Source organism: Heliangelus exortis, chromosome 24, assembly GCF_036169615.1.
Source record: "Heliangelus exortis chromosome 24, bHelExo1.hap1, whole genome shotgun sequence".
Taxonomy (NCBI): Eukaryota; Metazoa; Chordata; class Aves; order Apodiformes; family Trochilidae; genus Heliangelus; species Heliangelus exortis.
Window position 1 is genome coordinate 1552309 of NC_092445.1, and position 25602 is coordinate 1577910.

Here is a 25602-nt window from a genome sequence, read left to right on the forward strand (position 1 = left end):
TAGTCTGTGTTTAGAATGCTGCAAATCAAGTAGGAGCAAATGTATTTGATTTGGATATTTTGAGGTCCGGCAATAGTTTTCTTTAGAGAAAGTTTAAATCTGTTTCTTTCTTTCTTTCTTTTCTTGAGAAGCAAATGTTCTTCATTGGGGTACAGAATGGCTCAGATGCAACAGAAGAGTAATGTCATGACTTGCCAGTTAAAACTGACATCCGGGAATGTCCAAGACAAGGGTCAAAGCAACACATAATACCCCAATAATGTAGCTAAGTAATGCCCCCAAAAGATATGTATTTCTTTTAACAGCCTTTATTACAAGGCATGAGAATTCTGAGGCAAATTGTTCATCATGGCAGAACATCAAATTAAAATGTCAAGACAGAAATAAGCAGAATATGAAGAGTGCATTTGTGCTATGTGTAGCAAGAACTTAGCTTACTGTGCCACAGCACCTTATTTATAATTCTCATTTCTACTCAAATATTACCTTAAATTAGATTTAGATGCTTGAGATCAAAACCATTTCCTTATGTGTTTGTGCACTGAGTAATACAATACTGCTGGATCCTAGCAGAACAGCCTTTAGAGGGACTCCCCAGCACATAATAAAAAGTAACAAAATTAACACCATTGTAGGCTCTGCTTCCTTCTCCATATTACATTAGAGGATTATATTTAAAAATAGAAATCTCTATGAATGTTTGGATACATTTCAACACTTTTTAAAAGAAAAAAAAAATGGTTCAAAATTAAATGCTGGTAAATTACTGAACATCAATTAAACAAAGAGTGCCATTTGGGCTTTCTACAATTTCTGCTAGTTTTCAGTCTGATGTCCACAGTGCTACAAGTTGTAAAGCACAAGAAATTTTGCATTAATTTGATCACTCACATTGGCAGTTATACTTTGAAAACAATGTTTTTCACAAGAATTACCAATGAAATAATGTTTTAGGACACAATTGAATTTGAAATAGGTAATGTTTTGAATAGATTTTTGAGTTTTATTGAAATCTTACATGAACAAGAAATTGGAAATACAATCACATCAAGGAACAAATTGCCACGGCTTTGACGTTTTAAGCCAAACAAATTTTGTAGGGCAGATTTTCAAAAAGGTGTGAAGTTATAACAATTTAAAAACACAGTTAACCTACTCCTAGGAATGCAAAACATACAATCATGTTATTTTCAATACAAGAAAACTTAATTTGTTGTAATTTCTTAAAACTACTAAGACAAAGCACTGGCTTTTACTTTTATGTACAGCATACTCCTATGTAGTCTATCCCAAATCCAAAAAAAAAAAAAAAAAAAAAAAAAGAAAAAAAAGGAAGAAAAAAAAAAAGAAATAAAATAAAATAAAAAAAGAAACTGTCCAAAACCAGAGGTTCTGCAAAATCATGATTGAACAGTGTGCCATTCCTGCTTTTAAACTGCTAAAATGAAGCCTAAAATGATAAAAGCATTGAAACCCCTTATGGAGTTCAGGAATTCTGCAAGCCCAGTAATGTCCAAGTGCGTTTATGAAAAAAAGAAAACTAAGAGACTCGAGTATATACACAATAGAGTGATTCTTCAGCCCAATACAAATGGCAGCCAATCGCTACTGAAGGATGAAACATTAAGCCAATTTTGTTTTGAAGGATGTAGAGCTATAGCCAATTCTATGTTTCCAATATTCTCAATCCCTCCTCACTTGTCTACTTCCACTGTTGCCCATAAGTATCCTGATAAAATTCCTGGTTGTCATTATTGTAACCATAGTTACCGGCATAGTCACCACCTTGCTGGAGAGGCTGTTGAGCGATGGGTTGGGAGCCCCAGTTCTGCTGGTTGTTGGTCTGACGGCGTTTGGAATCGGGTTGGTTGTACCCATCTGCCTTTCTCTTGCCTCCTACGTTGCCCCCACGGTTGCCCCTGGCTCCACGAGCACCGCGTCCTCTCTGCTGCTGTGCAGGACCCCCTCTCCCACCCCTGGCTCCTCTTGGTGGTCCCATGGGTGCCCCCCTCTGTGAATAGCCAGCTCTACCTCTTGGTGGTGGTGCTCCCCGCCCCCTAGGTGGTGGAGGGGCACCTCTCCCACCCCTTCCTCCTCCTCCTCTTCCTCTTATAGCATAGCCATCATCATAGCCGTAATAGGGATCTTCATAGCCACCACGGTAGTCGTGATAGTCATAACCATAATAATCATCATAATAATCTTCATAGCCATAGTAATCTGGGGGATAGCCATATCCACCTCTGCCTCCACGGCCTCTGCCTCTAATAGGAGGTGGCATGCGAGGCGGAGGGTAGTAATAATAATCTTCATACCTATTAAGAAAAAGAAACATGCAATTACTCATCTTCCTAAGCCTCCCAAAAGAAAGTGCAACTTTCCCCTTGTTGATTAACAATGCACACGGAGAGAAAAAAAAAGACACTCGGAGTTCTTCTAAACCAGCTCACATTTTACAGCAGAACATCAGTGTGCAGTATCACAGCAGTGTAAGAATGAACACTCACGCAGTACTTCTGGAGGCCTGTCTGGCAGCCTGACGCTCTTTCCTTTTCTTATCCGGTGGCTTTGCTAACACTATTTCAATTTCTTCCCCTTCTATCTCTTTCCCATTCATTTCATTCATAGCCTGTATAAAAATTAGAAGAGAAACATCTAAAAAATGTGTTTCCGTTCAAAACTGACTGAAAGAAGCCAGGTGGTTGGACTGCTCCAGACTGAACTATGCCAAGTGCTTCATTTCTGTGCTACCTAAACAGAATGTAACCAAGCATTCTTTCAAGTCCCACTTTATTCACCAGTTACAATGAAGCAGCATTTTTAAAAAAAAACACAAACATTATCTTTATGTAATAAGGTAAAAGACTGGCATTAAAATAGAGCATTATTGTTTAAAAATCAGACATAACACCATCATTTTTTTATGTTTGTGTATCATCCAGAAGTGGTTTGGCAACACACCTGCAGAAGATGTCACTATTCAACAACACAAACACTCACTGTACTTCTATGCCAGGTAGAGCACACACACACAGAAAAGAACATTTTTATATCTGGGCACCCTAACTAGTTTAATGTGCTACATGAATGTCTAAGAAAATTAAGTAATTCTGAAGACAAAGGCTTAAGGAGAAAAAAATTAGTGAAACCTGGTAACCTCATCAAGTGTTAAGAGAGTTCTCCAGAAAAGTAACATGTAAATTTTATTATCAAATGCAGGCACAACAGGAAATTAATATGCACACACAAAATAATATTAGGACTACATCCCCCTCCCAGTTTTTTACCAGGAGTTAGGTGCTTTGCATTTATCATTTCCACAGATTAATATCTGCATTAGCAAAGGCTACATGTCTGCACAGCTACATACCTCAACAGCATTAGAGATCATGGTCATTTACTTCAAAGAAGGTATGAAAATAAAGACACTGGAACCAGCCAATTCCACACATTAACACCATGATGCTTTCATTACAAAATAAACAACACACCCATATACAAAAATGCCACAAAATTCATAAACCAGTGTAGTGGCCACGTATCAGTCACTTTGGGCACATGTGGTAGGATTCCAGCTTGTTTTCATCATTCCATCTGTATTTTCTCATCTGCTACAAGTTTATAGTTGCTCAAATCTAAAACAGCATTTAAAAGATCTACTGGAAAGGGATTAGAGGCTGTTGAAGAAATGCTACACTAAAGCATGTAAGAGGGTGTTGCTGACTGACCCTGTCAACCCTGTCTTATCCTTCTCTTGGACATGGTCTAAACCTATCCAAACTGATTTCATCTTCATTAAATGTGAATGACAACCTAAAGCCAAACTCAGGAGTATTCTAAACCTTACTTTGGTGGGTAGGAAAACTGTGAATAACTTAGTGGTGATAAAATTATTAATAAACCTAGAACAAAGTGTCTCTGAACTGTCCATGTAGCCACATACACCATACCCAATATACTTACAGAGGGATACATTTCCCTTCTTCTGCCCCCCATAAACTATGGCTTTAAAAAACAGAATAATTTCAATAGAATTCATTTGACCAAAGGATGAACAGCAGAGATTAACAAGCCTCTCAGCTGCTCCTAGATAAAGAGGAAGACACCTTTGAAGCTGCCATGTTGAAGATTCATTTAGAAGGTGGCTTCCAAAGAGCAGAGTTAAAAACAGGTAATGCATTAAGGGAGTCACTAAAGCCATTTTTTCTTCCCTTCACAAGGCATTTTTTTACATCTTACAATTTTTATTCCATACTTTTGTCACTCCAAAACTACCCACAGCCTATAAACTCTTTGAGAGACAACTAATACCTTCAGCCAGTGTCTCCTCAGAAAAACTGTCTAGGTTGATTTTTTTCTTCTTTAGATTCTCTTGTATTGGTCTATACCTCTTTTCCAGACTACTTGTTTACTTGCCCTTAGCAAGTTCCACATCCTCCTAGCTACTGAAATCACAGGAACAAAATTATTAGTGTTAAAATTCTCACAATGGGAACCTTATTAAATGGGCTCTACACATTGTCTTATCTAGGTATTTACAGCAAAGAAATCTCCTAAAACCACTTTTACAATATAAACTGCTCACATCAATTTAGCTAGGAAGGAATAACCAACCCACCTTCACTGCTGCGCCTCTGTCCTCAAAATGAACAAAAGCATAATCCTTCAACTTCTTTACTCTTTCCAGCTTTCCAAATTCAGAAAAGGATTTCTCAAGAATTTCTTCTGTCACAGTAGTTGCCAAGTTTCTTACAAATAAAACTTTCACCTGGTGAAAAAATGAAAATGGAAGCTGTGAGCTTTACAAATCAAGCTTCAAAGGAAACTACCAAACTAGTAAAATGTTATTCTCCCTTTTCTGCATTAAGAAATTTTGGGTGATGTTGTAAATTCTGCAGCTGTTTCAAAAAAATAAAAAGAAAACCCTTGCATTACCTGTATCAAGTTTCTACAAATTCTCTCCTTCCACAGCTCCCTTTCATGATGCGAAGAATACACAATTTTTTTTGTGTATTTTCTGCCTCTGGGATGCTACAAATCCCAGGAACATTTTCATAATAGACCCCAGAAGCAGCTGAATTATCCCAAAAACACAGGGAAAGAGAGCATGTCATTCCCTGTGCTCAACTTCACTTGAGCTTCACTTGACTCCAGAAAACAGTTTTACAAGATAGCCACCTAAGTACTGATTAGCAGCAGAAGCAGATGATGAACATATTTATGTGCCAACCCATAAGATAATAGTTTAAATGTGAACAGTAGGTTACAAAAGCACATTCCCAACCTCTTACAATTGCTACTTGTTTGTAGTGCTCAGTCCATGACAACAGGTATGGTTAACTACAAAAATGCTCCCTAACTTTTTGTGCCTCAAACCTCGCATTGCTCAGCTGAAACAACTCTTCATCACTCTGGCATAAAGAAATTCCTCCCCCAGGACAGAAGAATTCAGTTAAGCCTCTGTACTTACCTTTGCCATCACTTCTGGATCAGGTTCCTCTACTGGATCAGCCCATTCCACTGTCACAACATTTCCCCAGACCTTCACCTTCCCACTCATCAGGCGGCGGCGAGCTTGTGCTGCTGACTTGTGATCCTCATACTCCAAGAAGCAGAATCCTCGATTCTTCTTTTTATCATCAGGTTGATGATACAAGATTACATCCACCAAACCCTCTGAAAAACAGGTCTTTAGTATTAAGCTCCAAAGGGAAGAAAAAAAAAAATATGTGAAGTCTACTGTAAAATGCCTTCACTTGTATTCTGTAGTGCACAGCGTTTGAATTTAACGGCTGAAAAAGGGAGTACAAGAAAAGCAAAACAATTAACAGAAATCCAATTTACCCAGAAACAGCTGACCTAGCAAGTGAAATTCTCCAGAACAAACTTACCTCACAATCAGGCCCTGGAAAACATCAATCTGAACAGTTCACACAGTGTAAGCTTTCTATCATTTGTTTAACCCTTTTTACTTTTTGGAAAGCAGTCAGCATTAATATGTGACGTGTACCATGCCTCAGAGAGAAGCTGGAAAGAAAACGTCTCCAAAAAGAGGAGAGGTGACTAAAGGAGAAAAAAAAACTTCCAAAAACTTACAAACAGCAAATCTAAAAAAGAAGCAGTAGGTTAACACTCTCCTACAGGAAAAAGAGCAGGTGATCAAGACCTCATTTCTGTTATTCAAAGCAGAAGCATCATTCCAGTGGAGAGACAACTTCTTTTCTTCCTACTTGCTGCATGTATAGTAGGAAAAAACACTGAAGAACTGGGACAGAAATTAACCTGTCATTAACCACTACAGTAACATGCCCTCTAAACTGATTTAGCATTCCCTCCTTTCCATCATTCCTCAGCCATACACTTGCTTGAGGCTCCCCAAGAAGTTGAGAGCAAGTCCCAGTGTAAATCCAGTTACAAATAGTCTCCAACAGAAAGCTAGAACAAGTAAAAGAATTAGAACCTTCACAGTTTTCTAAATTCATTTGGGTTATTTCTTTCTCAAATTGTAAATCTACACTATCATTCATTTAACAGTACCTAAAACAGACACTAACCCCTTTGCATTTTGCCATAAAATATATTTGATATGTAACATTTCTACCAGCAACAAACTTGAAATCCAACTTGGAAAAAGTCTGAATCATAGCTGAATGCAACTGTCACATAACTAAACCTACAAAACAGAAAGACTGCCTGGTATTTGAGGTCAGTGTGAAAAACTTGTTAAAAAGGTCTTACCTGTAACTTTACTGAACTCTTCCAATATGTTTTCCTTAGTCTTGTTCTTTGGAATTGACCCAACAAATAACCTGTTGTTTGCCACAGAGATGCATACTCCGAGGTGCTTCCCAGGACGGATTTCATAGTTGTCACACTGAGAAAACAAAATGCATTTGCTTTATCAACAATAATATGAATGAAAATATCTTCAAAATCACAAAAATAGCTATTTATTGTGATCTGTCATACACAGTACACTGAATTCACACTGCAAGAGAATTACTACAACTGCTGTATTTGGGTCAGCATTCACTTGGAAGAAAGCTCAGCTTTTCCACAGAAACTTCAGAAGCTCAGATGAACAGAATGCTACAAAGAAACTAAAACACAACTCTGAGCATAGACACATTGCATGGGGTAAATTCATTCACCTTCTATTTATTTCAGACTTGACAGATCTCTCTAGGCAATTGTTGACTGACTGCTTCCTAAGCTGGGACTCAAATACCCAGAAGCATTCAATTGCAAAAACTATTTTGTGCATCTGCTTCAGGAAACATCCAAGGAGGTTCTAAAAAGGAGAAAGGGACAAGCAATCTCTAGTCCTGGGAGGACCTAACCTAACAACTGCAACTACTTCTCAAGACATTAAAACATTTGAGGAATCAAACACTGGAACATCTAGAGACAAATGACACCTTTTGAAGCACTCACAGTGCAACAGAATCACTTTTTAAGATTCTCTAGGTCTCAGGGCTTCTTCTTCTCCTCCTCCCCCCAGCTTAATTAGATGCTTAGGTTTCTTCCCCTTTTTCATACAGCATCAACTGAATTCTAAGGCAAATGATATAAAGTGTTTCACCCACTTGTAGCAGTTTTTCACAGCCATATCCAAAGCCTTGAGACATACACTGATCTGCTTGATACTACTTCCTCCTCTCATGCAGAGGCAAGGACAAAGGAAGGTGGCCCAAACCAAACTGCTGCCTCTTATTTTACCTCTAGGGATTCCTCTGTGGCTGTTACCAAACCACCCAGGATGCATGTAGTGAGCTAAATGCACAACTGCCAACAGAAAGAACTAAAGGCCACCATGAACCATAAGGAGCACCAAGTCAGGACCTCCACAGCAGCAGAACAGAGCATCTTTAATGATGCTCTGAAAGCTGAAGGCTGAAAAAACTTAAATACAGCAAAGCTTAGAGAGTATATTTTCCAGCTGTAATCAAGTAAACTCTTACTGTAACCATCAAGGTCTTCTAATGGACTGCAGTAGACCACAGCAAACAATGTTCTACTTTTAGGACTGCAACTTGCATTCACTAAATCAAATCAGGAGGCAATTTTTAAGAAAGTAAAATTTTGAGTATGTCAAGTGATGCCTTAACAGAACACTTCAAAGACTTAATTAAGAGATTACAACCTGCTTGCTGCCTGCACTGTCGTGTCCAGCTTGGAAGTTACTCACCAGTTTGACTGCTTCCTGTGCTGCATCTTTACTGCAGAAAGTAATGAAAGCATAACCTCTGTTCTGACCAGAAAGAGGATCCATCATGAGGCGCAGATCCCAAATGGGACCAGCTTTCTCAAAGAGTGGTACCAGTTCATCTTCATACAAGTCTCGGGGAATCTTACCAACAAAAACCTAAAAAGGAAGAGAACACTTAAAACTTTCATAAATCCAACCTTTTAATACCTGAAAGTTCCTGGGAATGGAAGCACATTGGAGCACAAAACATCACAGCAGAAGCACTATGGCTGCCACTGCAGCCACCATCACATGTCCTGCCAAGGCTACTAAACCTCCCACAGTCAGTACTACTTTTTTTCTCATGGAAAACCTGGTTTTGTTATCTGTACTGAAGAAGTTGTAAGTTCCCACCAGTGGGGACCTAAATGGTTCTTACCTGATTATAATTTTGGTAATTAAACCCAAACATATCTAAAAACATATCTAGGTGAGTATCCTGCATTAAAGCAGGCCAAGAGCTTCTTGCTCGTGTAGTATTTTCATATAATTTTGTAACTGAAACTTCATCATAAAGCTACAGAGAAGTCTACAAAAATCCTCAAATTAACCACTTTGCATTTTTCACTTTTAACATCTACCACAATCTTATTTCTCACCTATATTACTTTCAGCCTTCACCAAACATTTTGATGTATGTCTGAGAAAATCTGAAGTTTTTTGCTCCTTACATAGAGAGATTACAATAAATGTTGGTAAAGTTTCACTATGGAATTTAATCTCCTCAGCTGAGGTCTCCCTCTCCAAACTTTTTAATCACTGCAGCTCTCCTCAGGATTGTTAATACAAGCAAAATATTCCATATACTGTTTATTTGGAGTAAAAAAAAAAAAAAACTAGGAGTCAACCTTTTCTATCTAGGCAAGTCCTTGCCATAGTGGTATCTGGTACAGAAGGACTGATAATTTGAGAACTAGACACTCAGAATGGCCATGGAAACATTGATATGAACAAACCCATTAGGAGAACATGATCACTGATTAGAATTGTGGAACACAAATTATTTTTCTCCAAAGGAAAGCTAGAACCCTTAGATATTTCTCCATGGAACAAGTACTCCTCAAACTCAGTTTCCAGAACATTTCTTTCAACAGGCTCAGCCTCTCTCAGTTCAGTGTGAATGCCAACTGAGTAATATTTATTTGCTACTGGGGAAAAAAAAATTATCACACAGAGTGAAAATTTAATAGCAGAACCAACAGGCTTTCCCTTCCTGTCTCCCTGAAAAGCTTAGAAATCCCTACAGATAGGTAATTCCATTGTCATTACACCTGGAACACTTCATTCCAAAACCCATGCAGTTTTTAAAGACAAAAACCTGATAGCATCATGGAAATGGACAAGACAGGAACTCCAGCTTGCTACTAAAGCAGTGATACTGTCAGTTGAATTCTCCATATCTAAGTCAGTCAAATGCAAAAAGGCAACTTAAAATCTTTGTTTCAGATGCCACTGCTTCTAGATGAAACCAGAGCAGAAGATTTGATAAAAAAGAAAATTCCTAATTCAAATACAAACAGCCTGCTTATCCATCTATCTACCAAAGATTTAGCATTCTGAAAGCTTCTGTTTCCTTCTATCTTTCCAGTCTCTGGTTCCATCTCTGCAAACTTTAGACCACAAACAATTCCACAAGACCAATATTACAGTTCAGCTCAGGTAACACACTCTACTCTTATTTATAAGTTTACACAAAGATGCAAAAGAACAGATCACTCTGTATATACCAACCTCTGTTCCAATACCAGGTTGAACACCAGAATATACAGTATCTGGAGGAGGGCCCCCATATTTCCTCTGGCCTGTAGTTACATCCAAAGTGTAACCAGTCCTCTCTAGCAAAGCCTGGAAACAAACAAACAAAAAAAAACCAAAACAAAACAAACATGCCACAATAGTTACAGGGAGGAAGGACAGTGGATTAAAACATATAAAATAAAAACTTGTCACAAGGTAAGCACTTCCTTAACTGCTCCTTGCCACATTTGGTAAGAGGCATAATGAAGAGAGAGATAATACAAAAAAAAAAATTTTAAAATCTGTTATTTTGGTGGTATAAAAAAAAAAAATCACCTCAAACAGCAACATTTGTTTTATACAAGGTCACCAGAAAGAACTTGTTTTTCTTTTCCCTTATTTTTCATTACATATGTAGTACCCCCAGAACTCCAGAACACCAGGCAAGTCTTTTCACCCACTCTGTACCTTGCTTCTTTGCAAAGAGAAGTTTGTTGAGATGTCAGATTAGTCTGAAAGTAATTTTGCAAGGACACAAAAGTTTTAATATTTAAGGACAACTAAAAGATTTAATAAATAGACAATGTTTTCATAGACTTCACATAACACTAAGTTTGTACATTCTGACAATTGTGGTAATCTGGAAAATGTGAATTTTAAACTAACACTTCCTCTTTTATATCTTTTACCATGCAAACATTTCTCTCAAGCCAATTGTGAACACACTTAATCCAGGTAGTTCTGATGCTTTTAAAGTAAATTCACAATTACTTCAGTCTGCATGTGGGTTATGTATCAGGCAGTATTGAACCATCAGTATTTTCTAAATATTACCTTAATCTTTGCTTCATCTGGTCCCTTCGTTGATTCCTGTACTTTGCTGCCTTGTTTCTCTCTTTGCCTGTAGGTCTTCATAACTCCACATAAAAATGCACTTTTGTTCTGCAGATACAATTTACAAAATAATTCAATTGTGCATATGAAAAGTCCTGGGAATCCACCGAGTCTTACACTCCATACCATGAGGTCACTATATCAAGCCAATGAAATAAACAAGCTGTCAAAAAAATATCTTTTAGAAATATAATAATTAATTGAACAAACTTGTCAAACTGAAAAAATTCAGTAGATTCCAGAGAGTATTTTTACCTTACTTTCTTAACAACACACTCATTTTTAGTATCTGGGAGCTTTTGTTTTGCACTCAAAAACCTACACATTTTTTAAAGGCTTGTGTTTTGGGGTTGAAATGTTAGAAAACAGCAACATCAATACATTTTTAAGTTACAACTCTCCTGCCAGCAGTGCCAGACACTATTCATACTTATGTGCTCACACTCCTGGAGCTCTCACCTTACCTGTACATGCGACAGGTCACTTTCTTTAAACTGCTGTAATACAGAGAGGGCTCCTTCTTCATTAAATTCCCTAAGAGCATCAATTGCTCTTTCATCAAGATCGACATAAGCTACCAACCCTAAAAGTTAAAGATAAAAAAGTTACAGATTTCTGCTGTATTTCATATGAACTAAGAACTATGCAGTTTGCTTTAAAAGTCAAAATGTTACATTCCATAGCAAGAGAATTATACATTTAATAGAATTACATATTCCTACACAAGCATATGAAAGAACATGAGTACAACAATGAAAAAAGTTAAATTAAAATGTATATACCTAAGCACTAACTGACGTGGGAGATTATACTCCGTGTGTTTTCTAACATTCAGGAATCCAATCTGCTGCAGAAAAGCAGTGTTACACACCAGAATTTGAAACAGTGAACTCGTGCTCACTTCTGATAATTTGGATTTTGTTTGCCTTAAGTTTCACACCCTGTTCTCTGAATGGAGCTGTTCTAGAGTAAGGTGACATGAACATTACAGGTATCCTACTGTACATGAAAAAGGAGCTACCTAAACTGACAATCAAATACTTATGAAGCTCTACCCCACAAAATATTAGGAAGTGAATGGTTTGTTCACTCTTTTCCTCCAACTTCAGAAAGCAAAAATCAGTGGACTTGCTTTATGTCTAAACTCTTTTTTTTCTTTTTTACTCATTTTGTTGCTCTATGCAGCTCAAGAGCCAGAATTCAAAACCATTCTTTACAAGCCCTGCTATGTACCCGAAAAGGCTAATGTTAATTTTACAGGTACAGATTCCCCCAAGAAACACTGGACCAGTTCTGAAGCACTTATTTTGTTTAAGGACAGTTACAGGTTTATTTCTTTCCTTTTGTAATGCACTTGTATAAGATGTGGAACGTGAGAAATACAGACTAAGATTTGCACTTCTTAAACTACAGGACAGATACCAAGAACTCAAAAACTCTGCAACAGCTTGATCTCCAAAATACACAGATTATTTAACTGCTACTTGATTTCAAAAATGCACAGTAGTGCCAAGCCCAAGGACTACATTTCAGAAGTGATCCTGCATATTGGAAGACACCTGTATCTTTATAAAGACCTCAGCAGGTTAAAAATCCCAAAGTTCAGCCCCAAATTTAGCTCGGGTGTGAAAAGTAGTTTGCTTTGCTAACAAACTCCAGCACAATGCAAACATCTTCAGTGTAATTAAGAAGTGTAAATAAATGTTTTCAGGTTATTCATGCAGTGGAATTACACTAGGTAGTCAGGTTCTGGGCTGGAAAGCTTGGTAACTCCTCACAACACAACCCAGCTGCAGCTGTTAGATCCCCCACAGGTTCCTCTGCCCAGGCACTTACACCTCCTCTCAAACCATCAAGTGCACATCAGTGTGACCCTCGGTTAGGAAGTGCTTGTCTAAAACCAATAAAAGCTGACTGAAGTTTGTGAATGACTTCCAAAAGACATCATCCACACGAGCCAGAGCATCATACTGAAGATGAAGGCAGTGGTTTTGAACCACCTTCTCTTGATCAGTGAATTTTGCCTCTTTTCAACAAAAACTGTCATCTTGCCACCAAGGCATTCGAGATCAGTGCATAGAGCATTTCTGCTGCTTCTTGTATATCTGTTCACAAAACACACTCTAAAGAGGAAAAGGAAGCCCCTGCCTACAGGAGAAAATAGTGAGGGGGTTACAAAAACAAAATAGAAAAACCTTTGATTATAAAGAAACCTCTCTAGAAGTTGCAGAGACCACTTGCTACCAGCAAGGTGTTGCTCAATTTGCTCGATAGCTTAGTCCTCAACTTTGTTGAAAAACAGTCAGTGTCAAACTGAACGTTTCAGTGTAATAACCAACATGGATTAAACTGTCCACTCAAAACTAGAGAGAACAAAAAATCCACAGGCAGACTCAATTCAAATGTAGTCCCAGGCAAGACAAGCTAGTTGCTTCCCTCACTAAGTCACCTCTCCAACCTGTGAGTGTTAAAGAACCACTGTGAGGAGTTGGTAGTAGAAAAGTAAAAGCAAAACGATGATTCAGATTGAAGAAAAAAAATTGTACAGTTTAGTATGCTCAAACATACAACTTTATTTGACAATGTCTAAGAAACTAGTGCTCTGTGCCCTAAAGCAACTAAGATATCACATACAGCACTAAAGATGTGTCAAGTAATTAGCAAATGTCAAACCCAATTTGCCTTTAGGGAAGTCAAAGTAGCAAAACATTCAGAGCTACACAGATCAAAAACAATGAACTTTTAAACCTTAATCTATAAAAATTTGAAAATGGTATGCCCTCACTTTCATAACCAGTCAGAAACAAGAAATGCATATTATACCTGTCTGAAATATTTCATCAAGTCTCTCTGCCACCTTCTGTGGGAGGCCTGCCTCTATCAGTGTCTTGTAGTGTTCTGTGTGAGTTACACTGGAAGTATCCATTGGTTCTTCCTCTTCTTTTAACTGTACCGCATTACCATTCACCTGATTAGCCATTTTATTATGCTGCTGGAAAAAATTCAGGAGCTATATTACAATGAGCCAGAAATAACTAGTTTGTAGGACAATGCATGATTTATCTAAACTAATTTGTATACATGCTGCAAATGACCTGTATCAAAAGTTTTATTTAATACTTTCTGGATGCAGCTGATCTAAGGTTCAAAAGAAAGTACAACCCTTAATACTGTGGATAATGTACATGGAAGAATTTACATTTTTTTTTAAATGTACTTCATGTACATAATGATGTCTAAACTTTTATCTGCTGATTGTCAGTAAGTTAACTGGTTACCATAGCAGCTAGAATGTACTGGGATATGATAACAACATCCTTCAACAAAGAATCAGAAAAACTAGCACTATTTTCATTTCCCGTTCCTCTACTTTTAAATAATTGCTTAAAATTTAGTGAACACATAACCCTGCAGGATAGCTTAATGTATTAAAATGTCAGTACTTGTTTGCTAATTTTCACTTTCTTGGCTTATTGCCATGTCTTCCTTCAAACCCAACAGGATGCATAAGACTAGCCAAACACTTTCTCACAACACTGTCAAAAAACACAGTAAGGACAGAAAAATTGCATTCTAATGCACATTGTAATTTGAAGCTGCAACTGAACCATTTGTGTGCTTTCCATTTTACTCAAATAGGAGGTCTAGAAATCACAGCTATTTTTTGTATAATATATAACATTGGTTTAAAAGGAAGCCATGACTGCAGCATCTTCAGTTCTTACATAAATAAAAAGACCTGCTTTCAGAATTAACAAACTCATTCCAAGTATGTGCACTAAAAAATGCACAAGTATCTTCTCAGACAATTCCAGTGGGCATTGCCCAATTCATTAAAAACAGTTTCAATTTCTCAATTAACCAGACAGCTGTTACTTAGTACTCTCCAATAAAAAGGCTGACAAAGCAATTCAACTACCCAGCAGAGAACATGGGGATGATCAGCTGTAAGTTCAAAAATGAAATGAGCCTCTGGCTTTTAAAGATACAGAAGAAGCAAAATATCAGCAGTGAAATGATAACTGGATAGACATATGCAGCATGGTCAGAGCAATGCAATTAATTACTGGGATACAGGTATGTAGATGATTTGGGAACAAGTGGGGTTTTTTAGATGCTGAAGCCTCCAGCTATTTACTATGCTGCAAAAATAGTCTCCAAACATAACCACACCTCTGTCACTTGTGTACCACTCCCTTCTAGACTACAAAAAAGCTCACAAACTTTTTGGAAGATACTCTAGGAAGATCTACAAACTTGAGCAAAGAAAAAAAAGTAATTGTTTTTCTTCAGACAGAAAAGTAATTATTTTACTAAAGCTGTCTTGACTTGAAGGGCAAGTTTAGGGATGTACTGCTACCTCACATTGCTGCTCTGTCAGATGCCAATTCTTTATGCAAATAGTGAAGGAAAAAAAAAAAAAAGGAAGATTTCCATACCTACATAGCTCATTTATTTAAACACACTTTGTTACTTGACAAAGAAACTGCTTTCTACCCAATTCAGCTTACTTAAAAGCAACCATGACTATAGTCTAACCACAAAAGAAAAAAATGCAACCTGAAGAGTACAATAATGCTTTGCTATCGTTACAAGTACTGACTGAACTTTCAAAGCACTAACTGAACATTGTTACTGTACATTACAAAAATCATGGAAAACAAAAATCAGCTGATTGTCTGCTTGGTAGCCTCTGCAAGATCTCAAATGTCAAATAGTGCAGGGCAATGACACTGACAACTCCTTGGGTGCAGTGTCATTCTAAATCCCTCTTCTCAAAAATGCACAGGATGATATACACGAGAGATACACAAAGCAGGGTTTGTTGTTTGGGGTTTTTTTCACCTTTTTACTGCCTGAAAAAGCCACTTACTCACACATATATTGTCTTCCCTGGATCAAAAAAAAACCAAACAAACAAACAAACAAAAAAACACCACAACAACAACAACAACAAAAAATCCACCACAAAACAACATACCCAAGAATTGTAAGGCTAAGCCAACAGAGAAAAGTTATTGGAAACAACTAAGGTGATGCTCCCAGACATTATTTTTTCTGGACACAGATTATCTTGCAAGTGTCACATACCCAAAAGTTTAGCCCTGTTCTCAGTGTTCTCTACAACTGAACAAGGTAGAGCCACCTCCTCTGCAGTTCAATAACCCAAACTTCTGGCAGGGCATGTCCAGTGCCTAACAGCATGGCACGATATCTACCTTCTTCACAAAGCTACACCAGTGTGTGGAGAACTATCTCACCTCCAAGTATCAGATTTCTACACAGCATCACAGCTGGTGACATTTTAGCTATTTCCTGTCCCACAAACTTAATTTAAAAGACTTCCTTAAAGAAACATACTCTGGAAAATTCTGAGGTGACAGAGCTGTCAAAATATTCAGGTCCCAAGAGCATCCAGAAAAAAATATATTTCTTTTCACAGTTATAGTAATAAGGTTCCCTGCTGGCTTTGAAAGCTTGGCCAGAAATCTGACATTAGGCTGACTCTTCTTCCTGACTGATCACCAACAATGAAAATTATTTTTCTTACAATACTGAACCTGCACTCTTGAGTTCAGTAGAAATATGTGGGTGAAAGTCATGGCTAAAAGACCATTTAGCTCTCCCTCTAGATAACATCAGCTACATGCAGCTATCAAGAACAGCACTTTTAACATAATTTAGGCAATAAGAAAAATGCTCATGTATTTTATTACCTTTTTTATCCTCTAACAAATTTAGCTGTTCAAGAATAAAAAGCAGCAGTATCTACATTTGCATGTGCAGCATCTCCATGTGCCTCAGCCTGGGACAAGCCAGGGGACACAGAAGTGCACCTGCACACACTCAAGAGTTTTTCATCTGCATTAAGTAACTCATATCTAGAAAAGAGGGAGACTAGTTGAATCAAAAAGATTTTAAATATTTATTATAAGGATTATGTATATTAGTATGTGTGGACTATGCATTTGTTTTTACAACATGCAGAAATGGATGAATTAAAAACAGTGCACACAAAAACATGCTTACTAAATGAGCAGCTGTAATAATCACCCTTTGGGGGCAATGAGAATCCCCACTGGTGCCCAAGGTCACCTAATTTCACCACCTCAGAGCTGTGTGCATGGGGAAGGGAAAGATTTTTCTCATTTCAAACTTCACACTGTTGCTGCCAACAATGTTCTTCTGAAGATACTGAATACTTCATGATATAAAACATGGTTTTGGCATCAACAATCTTTCTGCTAGAATTCCTGCATCTAAAAAGAGTAAAGTGCTTGGTTCTTTTTTAAAGCTCTAAATCATATGACAAGTAAGGGATCACAACTACAGGTGCTTCTAAATTACCCAGAAACAAATTGCTTCTTATGTTTAATTACTTAAGTGGCTCAAACAGCAATTTTTTTCTAGAAAATACAAAAATTACACACGTCTGAGCCTAACAGTGTGTGACACCTGGAAAACAGAAACCTGATCTCAGTCTCAATCTGATATCACTGATTAAATAGCCATGATGTTACTATTCTGTGTATTTTATACCATGCACCTAACAGAGACTGCCACCCACACACTGAGTGTAACTCCACCCAATTAATTATAAAAATCACAGTCTAGTTAACTCAAAACATGCTTTGTAGCAGCTTAAATGAGCAGGAATGGTAATTCCTTGCAAAGGGACAATCTCCCAAACTACCAAAACCAACTTCACTGTGATTATCTATCAATGCAGCTTTCAGCCTTCTGCTACATAACTGCTGATTTCATGGAGGAACTGAACCTGTTGCACTTGGTGCACAGGAAACATAACTAATTCATAGTTAAAACCAGCACCAAAGTAATTCAGTTAGCTTATTTTACTATTCCTTCTATTCACTGTATTATCTCTGACAAGCTTTTCAGTATTACCACATTAAATACAGCACTGAGGGGAAGTTTTGAGGATTTTTGTTGTCATTGCTTTGGGCTTTGTTTTGTGGGTTTTTTGTTTTGTCTTGGGGTTTGGTTTTTTTTTTGTTGTTGTTTTGTTTTGGGTTGTTTTATGAAAAAGAAAACAAGTGTAGACCCTTAATTCAAGAAGGTTCTTGTCAAAACAGGAAGAGAAGAACCCTTACTAAAAGAAAGAACTGGGGGCTCAGTCACAAACATTGCTGGCACTTGTCTTTACTTTTTCAAGTTTTAATAGCCATTTCTTTTGTACCATAGCTTTTAACAGCTTAATTATGATATATATTAGCAAGATGACTTTTTCCTAAGTTATCCCATGCTGCAGACCTTCACACATAAGCCAAGTTTCCACACCAGGGTTTCAGTGGCAGGCTATCTTTACAACAAAGTGTAGTTAGCACCCTCATCCCTCCAACAGAGTTCTCAGGCTTTTCCACTCCACGGAATGAAAAAATCTGAGAACCCCCATCACAATGCTAAGCCAGAGACTAACACACAAAAACTACACCACAGTGTCTACACAAGTATCACTGGGAGATCAGCACAACAGGCGTGCAAGGCATTCATTGTGCTGTTAAAATACAGCACTGACTGCAGGAGCTGCCACTACATTTTACTAACCTGAATTAGAGAGTCTGGATGTGCCCATTTCTAACTGGACTTGGCCATTCATAGCTCATCTGGTTGGTTGTTCTGACAAATTTATCCTCAAAGAGCTTTTCAGATCTTTACCTAAGAAAGCTGGGAGTATTGCTTGTACCTTGAGTACCTTGAGTCTTAGCAGGAGGCTCAAATATTACTCAAATTGTTCACATCTAGACACAAACTGAGAGCTAAGGCTATTAGCTACTTGCAGGAATAGCAGTGGGAAATACTCTTTCTAGGCTACAATATTATCAAGCAGACTCTGCTAGGTTACAAGCACCACAGTTTGCATAAATAAAATAACACAAGATGCAGAATTCTAGATTGATTACCTTTACTTTTATAAGACATAGAAAAAATTCTGTTATACAAAGGGTAATCTGGAAGGGGGGCGGGGGGAAGCGGTGACTACAAAATCAGCTTCATAAACATTAACATCCTTTGCAGCACAAACAGATCACTGCTGGCAGGACCCCTCACAGAGAGGGGAATCCAAACAACTTCTTCAAATCGAGTAATCAAACGTAAGTATATAATTAGCCACATTCAAAAACTGATACGCAGTAACCAGTAGAGACTCTACTGATAGTAGAGTCTCATCTGAAAAATAAAAGCAATACTTATGCATTTAAGCAAAACTTGAAGATTTGGTGAAGTCCTGTCTTAAAAGCCCATTTAAGAAAAACAGCGCCTCAGAAACAAATCGCGGGACAATCCCTCCTTCTGAGTATCTGACAAGCCTTCCTCTCTCAACCCAAGTACGAAGCGCGAACCCGCCAGCAGTGAGCAGGTGCAGGGCAGTTCTCTCTCCCAAAGCGGGACAGGCTACGCACGACTGTAGAGGCTGCAACTGCGATACATTTTGTGCCGAAACCTATGCTGGGCCCCACACGGCAGCCGCGGCCCCTGCCTGCCAAGGCCAACTAAACTGCGGCAGCGCTACAGCTCCGCGGCGCCGGGGGAAACTGAGAAGGGACTCGATGCCCGGAGCATCGGCCGCACCGCCGCTGCCCCTCGCAGCAGCACCGCGAGAAAATCGCGTCCAGGCTCCCCGCCACATGCAAACCTAATCCCGACGGCCGGGCGGAGCGGGGCACCTCAGTCCGCGGCCGGGCTGCCCTCCCCATGCAGGGCCCGGGCCGCCCCGCGGCGTCGAGCCGCCCTCCCCCCGCCAGGCCGCAGGGCCCGCCCCCGGGCTGCTACCCGGCCCCAGCTCCCGCGCACTGCCGGCTCGCCCGACCGTCCCGCCGCGGCCTACAGGACGGACGGGCCGCGGCCGGCACCCAGCGACGCCCCCGCCCCGCTCTCCGACGCGGCGCCAGCGCCCCAGGCCCGCCTCCGCCACCCCTGGGCCTAATCAGAGCCCGCACCGGCCCGCCCCACCGCAGGGCCTACGCGGGAGCCCTCTCCCCAAGCCGCGGAGCCCCCTCCCCGCTGAGGCCTCCCCTTGTCGCCCCCGGCGGCCCCCGGGGAACTCACCGGAGCGGGGCCTGCGCGGCGCAGCTCGGGCCCAAGCAGCGACGGCAAATGGCGCGCGCTCCTCCTTCTCCTCATGGACGGCGGCGCGACCCCGGCAACACGCGGGGTTTCCCGGAACTGTTTCCAGGGACCGCTGCTTCAGCCACTCAGCAACGCGCGCTCAGGACGAGCGGGCGGCGGCGCCTATGGGAGGCGGGGGGCGGGACGCGCGGGTCCTGCCGGCAGCCAATGAGCGGGAGGCGCCCCGACCAATCGCGAGGCGCCTTCACCCCGGCGCGCCGGTAGGGCCGGAGCTGGGAGGATTTAAAGGGGCAGCACCGGGGAGCGCTGCGCAGCCGAACAAAGGGAGCGAGAGGAGCGGATCCCGCTCCGTCCCGCTCCGTCCCGCTCCGTCCCGCTCCGTCCCGCTCCGTCCCGCTCCGTCCCGCTCCGTCCCGCTCCGTCCCGCTCCGTCCCGCTCCGTCCCTGCCTTGCGGTGCGAGGGCAGACGCTGCCCCTGCGGTGGGGCCGGGGCTCCCGGACCTGAGGGGACCTCGACCGGCGGCCAGCCCCGCGGAGCAGCCGCTGTGCGGGCTGGGCCCAGCCTGTCCCGGACGCCGATTCCCGCCCGTCCCCCGGGTCCCGCCGCCCGCGGTGCCTCCCGAGGCGTCCCGGGCCCGGGCGCCGGTTGTGCTGGAGCGGAGGGGAAGGTGCGGAGCAGCCCCAGGAAGAGCTGAGCGGTGCGAGGGACCGGGGTGTCTGGGCCTGCTGTCATTAACCGGTGATTAATTATAACTCGCCTGTTTAGCTGATGTTTACCTGCAATAAATTCGCAAGCTGGGGGGAATCAGCCTCTTGGCCCTTCCAGCTGCTCCCTGCATCTCCGTAGCTGCCGCTGCCTGATGGGGAAGCAAATTTGGGGTCGGCTGGGGCCAGCAGAACCCGGAGTGCTGCATCCCAGCCAACCCAGAGCATCTGGTTGTCTGTGGTAACCTGAACTGTCCCTCTTTAGTCCGGTAAATAAAAAAAAACAGTAGCTCTCCTAGTCTTGGAGAAGACTTTTCCAGGAGTTCAACAACAAAATTACTGAAGGTTTGTATGTGGAATATTGTGTGTATTTCCATCAGTGTTAACGTGGAGCACGAGGAAAAATTTTGTGTTAGGTGATGTAAACAAAAGAAGGTTTCTGATCCAGAAGTCCAAGGCAAATTCATCCAGACATTGGAGGTATTCAGTCTGTGTTGCTGAACCTGACTGTTGGCACACGCACACTTGTGAAATTGCACTGCCACTGTCACTTCCCTAGCCAGATCTGGCTGTAGTGACAGCTCCTTGCAAAATGTAGGGTTTACTGTGGGGTAAAGATGGAAGGAGATACAATTGTTCATTACCTTAACCATTCAAGTTCATTGCAGCAGTTTAGGGGGAGTTAAAAATGAGAGGTTTAAGGAATTCTCACAGCACCAGGGAGGAATTGAGGAATCTGAGCATCTGTCCCTTTAGTGATGTTTAATAAATATCCTGCAAAGCTCTTGAATATTTTGTAATATGGTTTCAAGGAGTAAAATATGGAATATACTGAGATGGCTTCTGGCAGCTGAACATGATGAGACTACAGCAAAATGTATGTTGAGGTATGGATGCTTCTGGCACTGTAATGATTTTGGTAGCTGAACACAGATCTTGCAGCAGGGAGATTCCTGATGTACCAACTGCAAAAATAAAAGCCTGGATGGCATTGCTGACACTTTTTAACATGTTCTGCCCTTGTATTTCCCAGAGCCCTTGTAGGTTAGTAATTACATGTAAATAGTTGTGAGCCTTAGCAGACTGGGGGGTTTGAAAGTTGGGCTTCTTTTGGTAGTTCTCATCTCCTACCCAAAATCAATATTGATTTTGTGTTAAGCCTGACATGCTTTTGCCAGTACAGGACTATTTTTCTGCTAATCAAATGATTTATAAGTTGATGTTCATAAAATAGGATTTGTAATTAAATGTGGATTAACTCTAAGCTGCTACTCTTCCACCCCATGTTCCTTAAGAGGATCTAGAGCTATTAGGGATATTATATTTATAGTTAAATTATTTCCCTTGATAATACTGGTTTCATTGAGCTGGTCTAGTTCATTTTTTTTGTCCTGTGATGAGCAAAAAGCTCTGAAGCTTTGATTCCCATGACAATACAACTGTTGTTACACTGAGAAAAATAGTCTGAAAATCCTCTGCTGTGTGCTGCAGACTGCACACACATGTCTGTAATGGCATCCACTGAATTCTAACACAAAGAATCCTTCATAGAATCATAGAATGGGCTGGGTTGGAAGGGACCTCAGAGCTCATCAAGTCCAACCCTTGATCCACTCCCCCCGTGGTTCCCAGCCCATGGCACTGAGTGCCACATCCAGGCTCTTTTGAAATATCTCCAGGGATGGAGAATCCACCCCTTCCCTGGGCAGCCCATTCCAATGGCTGATCACCCTCTCTGTAAAGATGATGTTCAGGGTGTTTCTCATGGTCAGCCTATGCCACCCGAGCACATGCAGGTTGTTTAGAGTGAATTTGTTGCTCTTTGTCCCTAGTTGAAGGTATGAAGGAAGTCCTTTCCTTCCAGTTTTATTTTTGGATGCCCTTGCCCTCCATGTGGAGGTTTACTATCCTTTCTTTTTCCAAGCAAGCTCTGCCCTGCTGTTATTCTCGGGGTGCTTTACCATTAAAGGCAGCAGAGCATCAGAAGTTCTCTTCTGTTGTACAGCCACTTGGTGTAAAGATGCCAGACCCTCACTTGCCTGTAGCCTCAGGCCTTTGACTCTCAGACCAGGTTGTTATATCCCTCCAGAATATCTGCAGCTTCCACAGGAGCTTTGGCAGTCGCTTTGCTCCTTAGTTTGGTGCAAAGCCTCAGCCCCAAATCATCTGAACATTGAACACCTCTATCCAGGAACAAGCTATGGTTATTCCAGTGCCAGACAGCAAGCTGAGCCTGGAAGGAGGTCCTAGACATGCTGGAACAAAGAACAATTTTTAAGTTTTTGCTAGAATTTTCGATTTTAATCTCTGCTAGAAAATTCTGGGGTTATATCTGGGCCAAGGCAAGGCAGAACATGAACTGTCTTGGAACCAAGGACAAGGTGTATCTGCTGCAGGGAGCTGGCATGCACCAGCCTGGGAAGGCAGGCAACAATTCCCACTGCTTCGTGGGCTCACATAAGGGATAAAGTAACAAAGCATACAAATATATACAAATATATACAAATATATACAAATATATACAAATATATACAAATACATATATGCACAACCTGACGGATCTGGGCTCTGACAAGCACGTGGTGAGCTGGTGGTAAGAAACAGCAGCACAGCTCCCACCCAGCAAGTGGAAGGAAAAGCGTGGGGGGTGCAGCTGCTGACTTCCCGATCCTTATAGAGCATGGCAGGAAATGGGAGGGAACAGAGCCCTCCCTCTGTGTTCCACCCCTAGAGTCCAGAATCCCTCCTGTGTTCCTTCTGTTGGAAGGGTGACACTGGGTGTCTGGCTGACTTTTAACTGATCTATAATGGCTCCTGGGATTATCCCTTCCATGACCTTCCCTGGCACTGGGGTGAGACTGGCAGCTCTGTAATTACTGGGATCCTCTTTCCAGCCTTTCTTGAAGGTGGGTGTCCCATTTGGCAGCCTCCAGTCCAATGGACATCCCTGGTCAGCCAGGACTTCTGGAAGATGATGGAGAGAGGCTTGGCAACCACATCTGCCAACTCTCTTTGGACTCTAGGGTGTAAATCATCAACTTATGAGTGTCCAGTTTGTGAAGCAGGTCCATAACCATTTCCTCATGGATTACATAGGGCTTAATCTGTTTCCCATCTCTGCCTTCTGTCTTAAGGGACTGTGTGCCCAGGGAACACCTCCTCCTGCAGAGAAAGTATGAAGTACCTCAGCCTTCTGTTGATCCTTGGTTACTCTGTTTCCCTCTGTATTTAATAGAGGATGGAGATTCTCTCTAGCCCTCCTGTTGTTATCATTATATAAATTGTTATTTTTCACCACAGCAGCCAAGTTTAATTCCAGTTGGGCCTCGGCCCTTCTAATTTTCTCTCTACACATCTTCACTGTACCTTTGTAATCCTCATAAGTTGCCTATCCTCTCTTCCAAAGACCATAAACTTTTTTTTTTTTTTTTTTTTTCTCTGAGTTCCAGCCAAAGCTCTGTGTTCAGCCAGGCTGGGCTCCTTCCTCATTGGCTCATCTTCTGTGGCCTGGGGATGGTCAGCTCCTGCACCTCTAAAATTATTTAATAAAGTAAAATTCATAAAGTATGCCCAGCCTTCCTGGGCTCCTATGTCCTCCAGAACTGCCTCCCAAGGGACTCTCTCAACCATAGTCCAGAAGAGATCAAAATCTGCTCTCCTGAAGTCCAAGGTAGCAGTTTTGGAGACTCCCCTCCCTGCTTCACTAAAACCCCAAACCCTTATTATTTCATGGTCACTTTGCCCAAGGTGGCCTCCAACCATTCCATCCCCCACAAGACCTTCTCTATTAACAAACAGCAGGTCCAGGAGTGAGCTTCCCCTTGTTGTCTCCCTCACCATCTGCAACAAGTAGTTCTCTCCTACACATTCTAGGAACCTCCAGGACTGCTCCCCCTCTGCTGTCTTATATTTGCAGCAAATATCTGGGAAGTTGAAGTCCCCCATGAGAACAAGAGGTAGAGACCATGAGACCTTACCCAACTGTCTATGAAGTACCTCACCCACCTCTTCATCCCCACTGGGTGCTCTGTAGCAGACTCCCATGATGATGTCCCTCTTGTTGACCTTTCCCTTGGTTCTAACCCATAAACTTTCAGCCTTGTCATCACCATCATTAATTTCTACACAATCATATCTCTCCCCAACATAGAGGGCAGCCCCACCACCTCTCCTTCCTTGCCTGTATCTTTTGAAAAGTTAGTAGCCATCAGTTGCAGTAATCACAATAACTCACAGACTGTGATGGCATCACATTTCTGTGATGGAAACACCACCAGTTTTCCATCTGCACAATGACCTCCAGCTCCTGCTTGGTACCCCTGCTCTGTGCATTGGCACAGATGCACCTCAGCTGGGCCTCCTTTTGAGAAGCCCTAATACCCTCTAGACCATACTTGGATGTTTGCAAAGTAACCAACCTCTCACCCAATCTTTTGTTCCTGATGAATATCATCCTCCTCCTTCACAAAGAGCCAAAATTGTAAGAGCTTCCTAGTGCCCTGCTCTTCCACAAGCATTGGCATGTTGCATCCAGGCTCCTTTCTAGCAGCCCCAGAGTTCTTAGAGATGTCACTTTTCTCTCGTGTCACTTCTGTCCCCACCAGACTCTTGCCAAGTTGCCAAGGACTCTGAGCAACTTCTGTCACAGCTGTGTCAGATGCAGCACAAACTAAGTGCCTTGGGAAGAAGTTTTTGTTTGCTGCAGCAATAATCACCAGCTCAGTTCTAGGTGGGAATAGGTTTGCTTTTCCCACTTCTGCAGAGGCCAAGTGGGATAAGGACAGAAGATCTGGGGATAAGAAAGGATATGCAGGTCACAGAAATGTAAAGGCCTCCAGGAAATTAAGATTCGTGCATCTGTGCTGTAGGAGGCTGTTGAGAGAGTATTGTGAACAGGGTCAGTCCAACCCCATGAACCAGGATGTACC

The 25602-nt window shown here is 41.3% G+C and overlaps 1 protein-coding gene and 1 long non-coding RNA gene across 6 annotated transcripts; one reads left to right on the top strand and one right to left on the bottom strand.

Annotated features, from left to right (window-relative positions):
• Window positions 1–980: 980 nt before the first annotated feature.
• On the bottom strand, window positions 981–20103 carry HNRNPR (heterogeneous nuclear ribonucleoprotein R). 5 transcript variants are annotated; one of them, XM_071768051.1, is made up of 11 exons: window positions 19949–20102; window positions 13703–13868; window positions 11344–11462; window positions 10820–10927; window positions 9980–10093; window positions 8189–8365; window positions 6739–6874; window positions 5471–5676; window positions 4619–4768; window positions 2508–2629; window positions 981–2315 (listed from the first exon to the last, which is right to left on the bottom strand). In XM_071768051.1, the coding sequence occupies exons 1-11, from the start codon at window positions 20021–20023 to the stop codon at window positions 1703–1705; spliced, it is 1986 nt and encodes a 661-aa protein (XP_071624152.1). In that variant the 5' UTR covers window positions 20024–20102; the 3' UTR covers window positions 981–1702. The 5 variants fall into 5 exon arrangements, with proteins under 5 accessions (XP_071624152.1, XP_071624151.1, XP_071624155.1 ...); XM_071768050.1 differs by having other exon boundaries at window positions 13703–13871; window positions 19949–20089; XM_071768054.1 differs by lacking the exon at window positions 13703–13868 and having other exon boundaries at window positions 19949–20103.
• Window positions 20104–20254: 151 nt separating this feature from the next.
• Window positions 20255–21682, top strand: LOC139807279 (uncharacterized). The gene is made up of 2 exons (XR_011730516.1): window positions 20255–20557; window positions 20594–21682. It is a non-coding gene; the product is annotated as an uncharacterized lncRNA (long non-coding RNA).
• The last annotated feature ends 3920 nt before the right edge of the window (window positions 21683–25602 follow it).

Coding starts and splice junctions, on each gene's coding strand:
- HNRNPR (XM_071768050.1), bottom strand. CDS start 20,023: ATGAGGAGAAGGAGGAGCGCGCGCCATTTGCCGTCGCTGCTTGGGCCC. Junction 8,366..9,979: donor AACCTGGTATTGGAACAGAG/GTTGGTATATAC, acceptor CTTCCTTTTTAG/GTTTTTGTTGGTAAGATTCC. Junction 2,316..2,507: donor CAGGCCTCCAGAAGTACTGC/GTGAGTGTTCAT, acceptor TTTTCTTAATAG/GTATGAAGATTATTATTACT.